The sequence below is a fragment of the Macrotis lagotis genome, chromosome 2, assembly GCF_037893015.1.
Source record: "Macrotis lagotis isolate mMagLag1 chromosome 2, bilby.v1.9.chrom.fasta, whole genome shotgun sequence".
NCBI lineage: Eukaryota > Metazoa > Chordata > Mammalia > Peramelemorphia > Peramelidae > Macrotis > Macrotis lagotis.
Genome location: NC_133659.1, coordinates 159289350 through 159302757, shown reverse-complemented (window position 1 = coordinate 159302757; position 13408 = coordinate 159289350). Strand labels below are relative to the sequence as shown.

The 13408-nt window shown below is 35.6% G+C and overlaps 1 protein-coding gene across 3 annotated transcripts in view; it reads left to right on the top strand.

Moving 5' to 3' along the window:
• The first annotated feature begins 2492 nt into the window (after positions 1 to 2492).
• The window catches only part of LOC141513383 (interferon-inducible protein AIM2-like), a 68387-nt gene continuing 57471 nt past the window's right edge, over positions 2493 to 13408 (top strand). Inside the window, exons 1-3 of one of the 3 annotated variants that reach the window (XM_074223133.1) lie at positions 2493 to 2856; positions 3247 to 3384; positions 6472 to 6609. In XM_074223133.1, coding sequence (XP_074079234.1) covers positions 6599 to 6609 — 11 coding nt within the window. In that variant the 5' untranslated portion in view covers positions 2493 to 2856; positions 3247 to 3384; positions 6472 to 6598. Of the gene's footprint in view, positions 2857 to 3246; positions 3385 to 5701; positions 6048 to 6471; positions 6610 to 13408 lie in introns of those variants that run through there. The other 2 variants (XM_074223130.1, XM_074223131.1) reach the window with 2 other exon arrangements.

The following is a 13408-nucleotide window of genomic DNA, read 5'->3' as shown; positions in this document are numbered from 1 at the left end:
GATTAGGTGTTCTTGTCCAAGGTCACATAGCTGGGCAATTATTAAATGTCTGAGGTCACATTTAAGCTCAGGTCCTCCTGACTCCAGGGCTAGTAATCTGTCCACTGTGCCATCTAGCTTGCCCTCTCTAGAGAATTTCAAGTAGATAAGTCAGTTGCCTATGGCTTGAGAAAATAGAGAGAGAGAGGAAAAATGATTTCTGCCACTTGTTCAAGTGTGGGAATGAGATCCCTGAATTGTCCTGACTACCATGTGGGATTCTGGACTACCCCCCTTGCTTCTCATCCAACCCTTAGGAAAGAATCAAGTGCAGCTACTTTTTTTTTAGTTGACTTAGTTTTTAATGGGGAGGAAAAAAAAAGAGAAAATAACACTTTTCTTGTCTTTAAAGTGTGGAACAGTATAAAAAGGTATTTGTGGGAATAGGGCATTGAGAAATTTAATCAGCATTAGCACAGGCATAGCAAAGTAAGTGATCTCAGGCTTGCATGTAAACTTAGATTATGAATTTGATTTGTCACAAAACAAATATCAAAGACATAATGGAGACCTTCCTAAGACATTACAAGCATGAATGACAACATCTATTTTTGTTTTAATTTTGTGTTTTTTATTTCTTTAAATTAATAGGTATAATTTTCCTTCTGTCCTATGCTCTTCTCTCACTCATTACACTGAAATAATAAGACAATCAAAACACTTGCAACAAATATCCATAGTCAAAGTAAACAAATTCCTACCTTGCCCATGTCCAAAGAAGGAAAGAAAAAGGGAAAGAAGAAAGGAAGGAATTTTTTTCCTTGTTTTTCTGATCTGTGATAGCACGTTTTAAATCAAGAGCACATATCCAATTGAAGCTTACATTGGCCTAAGATGTGAGAAACATATAAGAAACTAACAAGTCAGGGGTGGCTAGGTGGCATAGTGGATAAAGCACCAACCTTAGAGTCAGGAGTACTTGGGTTCAAATCCGGTCTCAAACACTTAATAATTACCTAGCTGTGTGGCCTTGGGCAAGCCATTTAACCCCCCTGCCTTGCAAAAACCTAAAAAAATAAAATAAAGAAACCAACAAGTCTAATATCTTAAATATTGTTTTCAATTTTCCATGGACATTTTAATCAATGAGTCTTTTTCCCAGTAGCTGGGGTGGTCTCTGTATTTACTGAACAATAGGTTTACTAGGTTCCTTTGCTTCTGTACCATTGCACAGAATCTTTTCCACTGCTCAATTGTTTTGTAATAAGTATCACATCATTTGGAAAATTTTTATTGTATTCCTCAGTAAGTCAACAACTCCTAATCCTGGCCTTTTGACTGCTTCCTAAGAGAGGCTAGCTGTTCACTTGGACTGTGTAGAAGCTGAAAACTCCTTATTGCTTCTTCATCACTTGGAGAATAGCAGACCTAAGCTCAAGGACATACCCTATCACAGAAACAATCATTCCCCATTTCCCCCTTAAATAAATTCATCTTCTACAATCCTCTAGGTCATTTTTTTCCAGTCTCTTCATTTGTTCTAGTATATTCTCACTATGAAGCTTGAAATGTTCTCTTCTCCTTCCTCATCCACTCAACCTACCTGACTACAAAGGCATGTTGCCCCTAGTAAATTCCTATGTGATTGCTCAGAAAAAAGAAAAGAGCTACTACAAACTGAACTGGACTTGGAGCAAGGAAGATCTAAGTTCCAGTTTGACCTCACACACTTAACTATAGAATCTGGGCAAGTCATTTAGCTTCTCTCTGCCTGAGTTTTCTCATCTATAAAATGGAGACAATAATAGTAGCACATACTTCCAATATTTGTTGAAAGACAAATCACATAGAGCTAAATGAATGATGTTGCTATTCTTATTATTGTTATTTTATCCAATTTATAGTTTTCAAGTATATTATGTTAAAATGAAGATTTAATATGGTCCCTTTGTATATCTGTAATTTTTTTCGAATATTGAGTATTTGTTAAAGCTATTTGGATTTTTAAATTGAAGAAAGACACTTAAAGTTTTTTTATATATAAATATTACATATAAAACTGTCAGGCACATAAGAAAAAGAATAAAACACAGCACTGAGGAATTAGGAAAATTGACATAATTCTGATCCTGTCACTAATTTACTAAGTAACTTTGAGCAAAGTCGCATTAACTGATGCTTTTCTAGGGTCTTCTGCCATTCTGTGATTCCGTGGTCAGTCACTAGTCACATTAGCCCCTGATTCTCATTATACCTTTTACCTTTTTTAATTTTATTTTATTATTTTTATAGGTTTTTGCAAGGCAGGGGGGTTAATTGGCTTGCCCAAGGCCACACAGCTAGGTAATTATTAAGTGTCTGAGGCAGCATTTGAACTCAGGTACTCCTGACTCTGGGCCGGTGCTCTATCCACTGCACCACCCAGTCTCCCCTTGCCTTTCTTTTAAAGGAAAAGAAACCTCTATCACAAAAGTCTCTTCTGATCCAGAATCCTACATGGGAGTCAGGTCAATTCAGGAATCTCACTCCCACACTGAGCAAGTGTAGCAATCAGGTTTCCTCTCTCTCCACATTTTCTGAAGGGATAGGCAACTGACTTAGCTCTGAGCCTTGAACTTGGTGGCAGCTTCTTTATGACTTCAAACCTTAGCCAAGGCCTAGGGAGAGTTCAGACACTACAGTGGGGAGAATAAGACTATAGTCAAATCTCTTACAAGAAGGAAAGGGACAGAACGAATCTAAAAGAAACGAAAATGAAAGTGAAGGGCTGTATCTTTGAGCCTGCTCATTCCCTAAGTACCAAAGCCTCTAGGAACTCTGCCCAAAGGTTCTTATTGACTGGAACAAGAATGAAAAGCTGAAGGGAAGCAGTTTCAGGTATCGTTCTTTTTAAATTATATTCCATACTAACCTTGATCCCCATTCCCAGACCCTACCTCGCTCAGTCCTTTCCTCTTCTAATTTAGCTATTTCTCTCTTCTTGAGACTTTCCGCTGTGCTCTAGGTTTGTCCTGCCATTCCCTCCCCCCAAAATACTCACCCACGCGTGAGCGCGCGAATGTACACACACACACACACACACACACACACACACACACACACACACACAAAAACACTTTCCCCCACTTCCGTCCGGGACTCTTCTTCTCACTCAGGTCTCTTCCCATGTGTTGTCTTCCCAATCCATAGTTCCAGCCCCCGCCACCTCTTTGCTCACTACCCGCCTAGCGCCTCTCCTTCATAAATGAGTGTCCTTTTCCCGCCCAGTCACAGATAGCGTTTCCCGCCGGGAGTGGAGCCTCTCTTAGTTGCGTCATTCATCAAGCTATTGCGCTGATTACAAAAGAAGTGAGAAATAGAGGCATACCTTTTGATAATAACCTGAATCCGCAGGATGGCAGTAAGGTAAGTGTAACTTTCCCCAACATTGATACAGTCTCAGAGAAAGGATCTGTGGAAGTTTGAGACGGTTTGGGATGCAAAGAAAGAATTTTATTCAGAAAATTGACTTCTTAGAATGAACGGGAGCCTCTAGAGTTCAGACAAAAGTGACTAGTCACTAAATGTGGCAGAATATATATAGTTTTGTTATTCTTTGTTTTGATTTTAATTTCCTCCTACGCTTATTTCTCCTTAATGCCTCTCTCTCTCCCCCCCGGTTTTTCCTAGAAGTATTATCAGTATTAAAAAGTTTATATATTTCGACCAAGTGGGAATGTCAATTACAAAAGTAACAAACATCACATGATTCTGTGGATAGATGAAGAAAAAGCTTTGGATAAGTACATTAATTTCTATTTTAAAAAACTTAAAAATATAACTATAAATGAATTTTTCCTTAAATTCATTAAAAGTATTCACTTAAAGCCCTTAGAAAGTATTATTTATAATAGGGAAAAGTTAGAAGTTTTCCAGTCACTAATATTATCCAATTGAGGTAATCAAATTTGTAGATCTATTTGGAAAATCTCAAAGACATCACTAAAAAGTTAGTTGAATAATTGATCATTTTAACAAAGTAGCAGATATAAAATAAATCCACATAAATCATCAGCATTCCTATTATCATAAAATCTTGTAAGAAGAAATAGTGAGAGATATTCCATTTCAAATATTATTAGAGGGGCGACTAGGTGGTAAAGTGGATAGAGCACTGGTCTTGAAGTCAGGAGTACCTGAGTCAAGTCTGGCCTCAGACACTTGATATTACCTAGCTGTGTGGCCTTGGGCAAGCCACTTAACCCCATATGCCTTGCAAAAACCTAAAAAAATAAAATAAAGAAACTAACAAGTCTAATATCTTAAATATTGTTTTCAATTTTCCATGGACGTTTTAATCAATGAGTCTTTTTCCCAGTAGCTGGGGTGGTCTCTGTATTTACTGAACAATAGGTTTACTAGGTTCCTTTGCTTCTGTACCATTGCACAGAATCTTTTCCACTGCTCAATTGTTTTGTAATCGGTATCACATCATTTGGAAAACTTTTATTGTATTCCTCAGTAAATCAACAACCCCTAATCCTGGCCTTTTGACTGCTTCCTAGAGAGGCTAGCTGTTCACTTGGACTGTGTAGAAGCTGAAAACTCATTGCTTCCTCATCACTTGCAGAATGGCAGAACTAAGCTCAAGGACATACCCTATCACAGAAACAATCATTCCCCATTTTCCCCTTAAATAAATTCATCTTCTACAATCCTCTAGGTCACTTTTTTTCAGTCTCTTCAGTTGTTCTAGTGTATTCTCACTATGAAGCTTGAAATGTTCTCTTCTCCTTCCTCATCCACTCAACCTACCTGACTACAAAGGCATGTTGCCCCTAGTAAATTCCTATGTGATTGCTCAGAAAAAAGAAAAGAGCTGCTACAAACTGAACTGGACTTGGAGCAAGGAAGATCTAAGTTCCAGTTTGACCTCACACACTTAACTATAGAATCTGGGCAAGTCATTTAGCTTCTCTCTGCCTGAGTTTTCTCATCTATAAAATGGAGACAATAATAGTAGCACATACTTCCAATATTTGTTGAAAGACAAATCACATAGAGCTAAATGAATGATGTTGCTATTCTTATTATTGTTATTTTATCCAATTTATAGTTTTCAAGTATATTATGTTAAAATGAAGATTTAATATGGTGCCTTTGTATATCTGTAATTTTTTTCAAATATTGAGTATTTGTTAAAGCTATTTGGATTTTTAAATTGAAGAAAGACACTTAAAGTTTTTTTATATATAAATATTACATATAAAACTGTCAGGCACATAAGAAAAAGAATAAAACACAGCACTGAGGAATTAGGAAAATTGACATAATTCTGATTCTGTCACTAATTTACTAAGTAACTTTGAGCAAAGTCGCATTAACTGATGCTTTTCTAGGGTCTTCTGCCATTCTGTGATTCCGTGGTCAGTCCCTAGTCACGTTAGCCCCTGATTCTCATTATACCTTTTACCTTTTTTAATTTTATTTTATTATTTTTTTAGGTTTTTGCAAGGCAGGGGGGTTCATTGGCTTGCCCAAGGCCACACAGCTAGGTAATTATTAAGTATCTGAGGCAGCATTTGAACTCAGGTACTCCTGACTCTGGGCCGGTGCTCTATCCACTGCACCACCCAGTCTCCCCTTGCCTTTCTTTTAAAGGAAAAGAAACCTCTATCACAAAAGTCTCTTCTGATCCAGAATCCTACATGGGAGTCAGGTCAATTCAGGAATCTCACTCCCACACTGAGCAAGTGTAGCAATCAGGTTTCCTCTCTCTCCACATTTTCTGAAGGGATAGGCAACTGACTTAGCTCTGAGCCTTGAACTTGGTGGCAGCTTCTTTATGACTTCAAACCTTAGCCAAGGCCTAGGGAGAGTTCAGACACTACAGTGGGGAGAATAAGACTATAGTCAAATCTCTTACAAGAAGGAAAGGGACAGAACGAATCTAAAAGAAACGAAAATGAAAGTGAAGGGCTGTATCTTTGAGCCTGCTCACTCCCTAAGTACCAAAGCCTCTAGGAACTCTGCCCAAAGGTTCTTATTGACTGGAACAAGAATGAAAAGCTGAAGGGAAGCAGTTTCAGGTATCGTTCTTTTTAAATTATATTCCATACTAACCTTGATCCCCATTCCCAGACCCTACCTCGCTCAGTCCTTTCCTCTTCTAATTTAGCTATTTCTCTCTTCTTGAGACTTTCCGCTGTGCTCTAGGTTTGTCCTGCCATTCCCTCCCCCCAAAATACTCACCCACGTGTGAGCGCGCGAATGTACACACACACACACACACACACACACACACACACACACACACACGCACACGCACACACACACACATAAACACACAAACTTTCCCCCACTTCCGTCCGGGACTCTTCTTCTCACTCAGGTCTCTTCCCATGTGTTGTCTTCCCAATCCATAGTTCCAGACTTCCTCAGCCCCCGCCACCTCTTTGCTCACTACCCGCCTAGCGCCTCTCCTTCATAAATGAGTGTCCTTTTCCCGCCCAGTCACAGATAGCGTTTCCCGCCGGGAGTGGAGCCTCTCTTAGTTGCGTCATTCATCAAGCTATTGCGCTGATTACAAAAGAAGTGAGAAATAGAGGCATACCTTTTGATAATAACCTGAATCCGCAGGATGGCAGTAAGGTAAGTGTAACTTTCCCCAACATTGATACAGTCTCAGAGAAAGGATCTGTGGAAGTTTGAGACGGTTTGGGATGCAAAGAAAGAATTTTATTCAGAAAATTGACTTCTTAGAATGAACGGGAGCCTCTAGAGTTCAGACAAAAGTGACTAGTCACTAAATGTGGCAGAATATATATAGTTTTGTTATTCTTTGTTTTGATTTTAATTTCCTCCTACGCTTATTTCTCCTTAATGCCTCTCTCTCTCCCCCCTGGTTTTTCCTAGAAGTATTATCAGTATTAAAAAGATTATGTATTTCGACCAAGTGGGATTAATATCAGGAATTCTGGAATGGTTTAACATAAGGAAAACTAAAATTAATTAATATCATTATGTCAAATATAAAAGTAACAAACATCACATGATTCTGTCAATAGATGAAGAAAAAGCTTTGGATAAGTACATTAATTTCTATTTTAAAAAACTTGAAAATATAACTATAAGCGAATTTTTCCTTAAATTCATTAAAACTATTCACTTAAAGCCCTTAGCAAGTATTATTTATAATAGGGAAAAGTTAGAAGTTTTCCAGTAAGATCAAATATGAAACAAAAATGCCCATTGTCACTAATATTATCCAATATTGTATTGGAAATTCTAGCAATAACAATAAGAGAAGAAAAAGAAACAGAAGAATCAGAATAGGAATGAGGTAATCAAATTTGTAGATCCTAGGATTTGGAAAATCTCAAAGACATCACTAAAAAGTTAGTTGAATAATTGATCATTTTAACAAAGTAGCAAATATAAAACAAATCCACATAAATCAAAGGCATTCCTATTATCACAAAATTTTGTAAGAAGAAATAGTGAGAGATATTCCATTTAAAATATTATTAGAGGGGCGGCTAGGTTGCATAGTGGATAGAGCACCGGTCTTGAAGTCAGGAGTACCTGAGTCACATCTGGCCTCAGACACTTAATATTACCTAGCCGTGTGGCCTTGAGCCAGCCACTTAACCCCATTTGCCTTGCAAATATATATGTATGTATATATATATATATATATATATATATATATATATATATTAGACAGTATTAAAGTACCCATCAAAACAAACCCAACACTTAGATGAACAAAAGTATTTTTAAAAATTAGACAAATAAAATCAGATTTAAATAATGGGAAAATATTCATTGTCCATGGGTAGGCAGGGCTAATATAATAAAAATGACAATTTCACGTAAATTAATCTACACATTTAATGTCATCCCAATTAAATTACCAAATGTTATTTTGGTAAATTAAAAAAAATAAATTTATTGGAACAAAAAATTGTCAAGAATAAGAAAGGAATTAATGGAAAAACTATAAAGGAAAGAGGATCAACAGTACCAGATCTTAAACTATATTATGTCTGTAATTATCAAAACTTTCTGTCATAGGCTAAGAAATAGAGAGGTAGATCAGTGCAAAAGAGTAGACATGCAATTTACATCACCAAATGACTAGAGTAACTTTATGTTTAACAAGTGTAAAGACTTTAATTTTGGGAATGAGAATTCATTATGTGGTCCAAAAAAAATTGTTGGGAAAGTTGAAAAGCAGTCTGGTAGAAATTAAATATAGACCAATATCTTACACCATTTACCAAAATAAGGTCAAAATGGGTGCATGAGCCAGATATAAAAAGAGATATTATAAGAAAATTTGAAGAACATGGAACATAGTACCTATCAGACTTATGGATAGGCAATTTATAAATAAAGAAGAGATAGAGAGCAGTATAAGATGTAAAATGGCTAATTTCAATTACATTAAAGTAAAAGTTTTGAACAAAAAACAAAACTAGTCAAGATCATAGGAAAAGTAGAAAATGGAGGTGGGGGTAATTGTTGATTTATAGACAATATCTCAGATAAAAGTCTCATATATAAAATGTATAAAACTTTCAAATATATAAGAATATGAGTTATTTCCCAATTCACAAATGGTCAAAAGATATGAACAGGTAGTTCTCAGGTGAAGGATTCAAAACAATTTATAGTCATAAGAAAAAATGCTATATACATTTATTGATTAGTGAAATGCAAATTAAAACAGCTGTGAAATATTTATTCCTATCAGATTTACTAAAATGATTGAAAGGAAAAGTGACAAATATTAGAGGGGATGTGGAAAAACTAGCACACATTCATTGTTAGTGATTGTGAACTGATCCTACCACTTTGGAGAGTAATCTATAACTATATCCAAAGAATTATTAAACTTCCTATACCTTTGACCCAGCTAATCCTACACCTACTCCCACTTTTCATTTTATAATTATATAAATATTTTATTTGCTTTCCAATTACATACAATGGTAGTTTCTACTAATCATTTTTTGCAAGATTTTAAATTTTGCCATTTTTTTCTCCCTCCTTCCAGTCCCTCTCCCTCCCTCTGTTCCCTCCCCCTCCCCCCCCACAGAAGATATAATCTTTACATTTACTTCCATGATATGCATAGATCAAAATTGAATGTGTTGAGAGAAGAAGCAGAAAGGAAAGAGCAAAATATTTAAAATAGCAAAATTGTGCAATATATGACAACTTTTAAAAATTAAAGACAATAATCTTTGATCTTCATTTAAACTATACAATTCCAGGGGCAGCTAGGTGGCACAGTGGATAAAGCACCAGCCCTGGAGTCAGGAGTACCTGGTTCAAATCCGATCTCAGACACTTAATAATTACCTAGCTGTGTGGCCTTGGGCAAGACACTTAACACCATTTGCCTTGCAAATAAATAAATAGATAGATTAGATATCTAGATAGATAGATAGATAGATAGATAGATAGATAGATAGATAGATAGATAGATGAATTAATGAATGAATGAGTGAGTGAATAGATAGATAGATAGATAGATAGATAGATAGATAGATAGATAGATAGATAGATAGATTATACAGTTCCTTCTCTGGATACAGATAGTATTCTCCATCACAGATCCCTTAAAATTGTCCCTGATTATACACTGATGGAGCAAGTAAGTCCAACAAGGTTGATCATTAGCCCCACGTTGTTGTTAATGTGTATAATGTTCTTCTGGTTCTGCTCATCTCACTCAGCATCAATTCATGGAAGTCTTTCCAGGCTTTTCTGAAATCCCGTCCCTCATGATTTCTTTCAGAACAATAATGTTCCATCACATACATATACCACAATTTGTTCAGCCATTCCCCAATTGATGGATCACTATAAACAGAGCTGCTGTGAATATTTTTGTACATGTAGAATTTTTAGCCTTTTTCATGATCTTTTCAGGATTCAGACCCAATGGTGGTATTGCTGGATCAAAGAATATAATTAACCATAATTTCCTTAAACTAAAATGAAACAACAAAGTTAGTTTTAAAATGAAGTTTAATTTTCTAGCTTTTTACCAAAACCCCTGGGTGGATGGCATCCTTGTGAATACCAACATTGAACTACCTGGATAATCAATATTTATAGAATTTTAACAAAGAATCATAAAACTTTTGGCAGGCATTCAATTAGGTTACACATTTGTACAGTAAGATGTCATTGATTATTTTATGTTTATCTAACCCATCCATAAGCTCTATTCTTTTTTGTTTGTTTTGTATTTGCAAAGCAATGGGGTTAAGTGACTTGCCCAAGTTCACACAACTAGGTCATTATTAAGTATCTGAGTCCACATTTGATCTCATGTCCTCCCGACTCCAGGATTAGTACTCTATTCAATGTGCCACCTGGCTGCCCCAATAAGATCTGTTCTATGTCAGAACTGACAAAGATCCAGATTTGCCCCAGATTTATTGTCTCCTTTTCTACCAAAGTACTATAAAGGAAAAAAAAAATTCATCTCCTTTCTAGATAACCAGAGCAGTTTTAAGGTCTTCTTAGGATGGCCTTTCCTCTGATTGTTACACAATCTTGAAAGCCACCCTTGCAAATACAAATTAGAGAAGGACTATTTTACAGAAACAAAAACTGCCTTTGGCTTTTTATCTAAAGACACAGACCTTATGGAGAGGTAGAGGTTAACATTCCAAACTTACAGATCTCAATTAGAGACTGATAGAATAACTTTTGACTAGAAATATAGATCACTAATATTTAATTCTAAATCAAGTATATCAGATTAGACAGTATGTACATTTTTAATACCCTTTGGGCATAATTCCAAATACTACTCCCATTCCTACTACTATACTACTTCTTCTACTACTCCCACTTTATTACTGGATCTATTTCCAAAGACGATTAGAGAAAAAAAATCTATATATTCTAAAATATTTATAGCAGCTCTCTTTATAGTGGCAAAGAATGGGAAATTATAGGGATACCTATCAATTGGGGAATGACTGAACAAGTGCTTTATGATTGTGATGGAATATTACTGTGCTATAAGATATCATGAGCTTCATGAGCTTAGAAAAACATGGTTAGACTTGCATGAAATTTTGAAGAATATAATGAACAGTACCAAGAGAACATCTCATGCAGTAGTACTAATATTGTTTTAAGAACAACTTTGAGTAACTAAGTAATTTTGACTATTATAAATACCCAAATGAACATCAAAGAACATATGAAGGAAGACAACTGTGTGCATACAAACAAGGAACTGAAAATCGAAGTTTATATACAATGATTTTACACACACACACACACACATTTTGTGTCTAATAGCAGTCATCTCTTCGTCACGGGGTAGGGAAGGAAGAAAAAAAGTAATATTTTGAAAAGTAATAATTTCAATTATATATTTAAAAGTAAAATCAAGTGGTACATAATGAATTTGCACTTTCAGGTACACTCATTTTTTTGTTGTACTATTTTATGAAAATGCTTGTTATTCTATAAATTGAAAATAAAATAAATATATCAGCTTAGATTTTCCTGCTTGTCTTTACAATGCTATAGTTATTGTATAAATTATTCTCTTGGTTCACTGTCAATTCAAAAATGTCTTCCAGGTTTCTCAGACCTCATCCATTTCACAATTTCTTACAGGAAATGGCATTCTATTATACACATATAGAATAATTTATTCAGCCATTCCCTATTGGATGAGCATCCTCTTGATTTCTACTTCTTTGACACTAATATAAATATTTTTGTACAGATGGATCTTTTTTTTCTTTCTTTGACCTCTGAGATAGTAGCCTAACAAATGTATTGGTGGGTCAAAAGTTATGTATAGTTCAGTGACTTTTTGAATATAGTTCTTAATGGAATAATTTCTGGTGAAGGCCTCTCAGGGTTAAAGAAATATTTATGTCAATAAAAATCTTGCATTTTAAGGTACCCAAGGCATTCTGTTTGCAATAAGGATTGCTGACAGAGGCACTGACCATGAGAATCCTACTTTTAGTTAGAACAGTTATGAAGATCATTAGGACCTCTAAGTCACTTTACCATCTGGTGGGAAACATATTGTGAAAATATTATATTCCTTTCTTTGTGTCTGTTGCTAAGGTAGATTTCTGTGATTAGATTGTATCCCCAAAAACCAGTCAATGAGCTAAAGTGGAAGGGGGTGAGTGTCAGGGAACAACAGTTAGGAGCTATTTAAATCTGCTTTACCATACTTCAGGGTGGCTCTCTGGCTTCCACTGTGTGTGTTTCTGTGAATGTGCCCTCTCTTAAGAGAGTAAATAAAAACTTTCTTTTGCTTGGACCCAGTCTCTGAGAATTTCTTTTAAGGTAACTTTACCCTACACAGTTCCAAAATACAATACAGTTCCACAATACTATACAGTTCCACAATAGCTTGGGTTTGCACCCTGAAATTACTCTTTTCTGTATTCTTGGTGAACTAAACTCTGCTACCCCTTTCTTCCAGTTCATATCATCTGTCCTGCTCACCTGTCTCAAATTCTAGTTGAAGATGAAAGATAGTAACAATTTTCATATCTGCAGTTTAATAATATTTTTTTATTACAACGGCCCTCTAATACTGGTGGTACAAATTTTATAAAACCTATTTTACTGATAACAAAACTGAAGCCCAGACAAGGTCACCTGGGGTAGATATCAGAACCACATCCTCTTGATTCCACAAAACAATTAAAGGGTCATGGAGTGAAATTGAGCAATCATCTTTTGAGAGATGCTTAAAAGATTAAGAAAGATCCTTATTGGTTTGGCCTCTCTCAGATACTACAGCCCTACTTTGGGGTAAAGGATGAAGAAGATAACTTGTCAAAAACCCTTCTAATGATGTTTTATATATTATAGTTATCAGTTATCCTCCCAGGGCACACAGTAGATACTCAGTAAATATATGGTTGAATAAATGATGTAAATTTGTACTGATTTTAAAGACCTCAAGCAAAAAACATTTCATACCTTTTAACTACTTATTTCAGTGTCTAACCACCTTAACATAGTTATTCATTAAACAGTTTTCAAACACTGATTGTGTATACTAGTGTACCAGGTTCTATTACTATTCAAAGCAACCACCAGCCTCCCATAACTTATGTGCCATTTTTACTCTCTGTCTCTAGGCCTCTATCTCTTTGTCTGTCTCTCTGAATCTGTTTCTCTGTCTCTCTCTCTCCTCATCATTTCCAGTCTGTTCAAGTTCTGGCTATTCTATATGTCAGTAAACTTGCATTTATTTTATATTTTGATACCCATTGTACCTTCAGAAGATGTCTTGTATTTATATCCCTTACTTTCCTCTGATAGAAAGCTAGTCAGGTTCCTCATAACCTCATACTTGGACTATTCCAATAATAACTTGTCCAGTACTTTTTCTGCCTCAAGTCTTTCCCTACCGCAATCCATCCTCTACTCA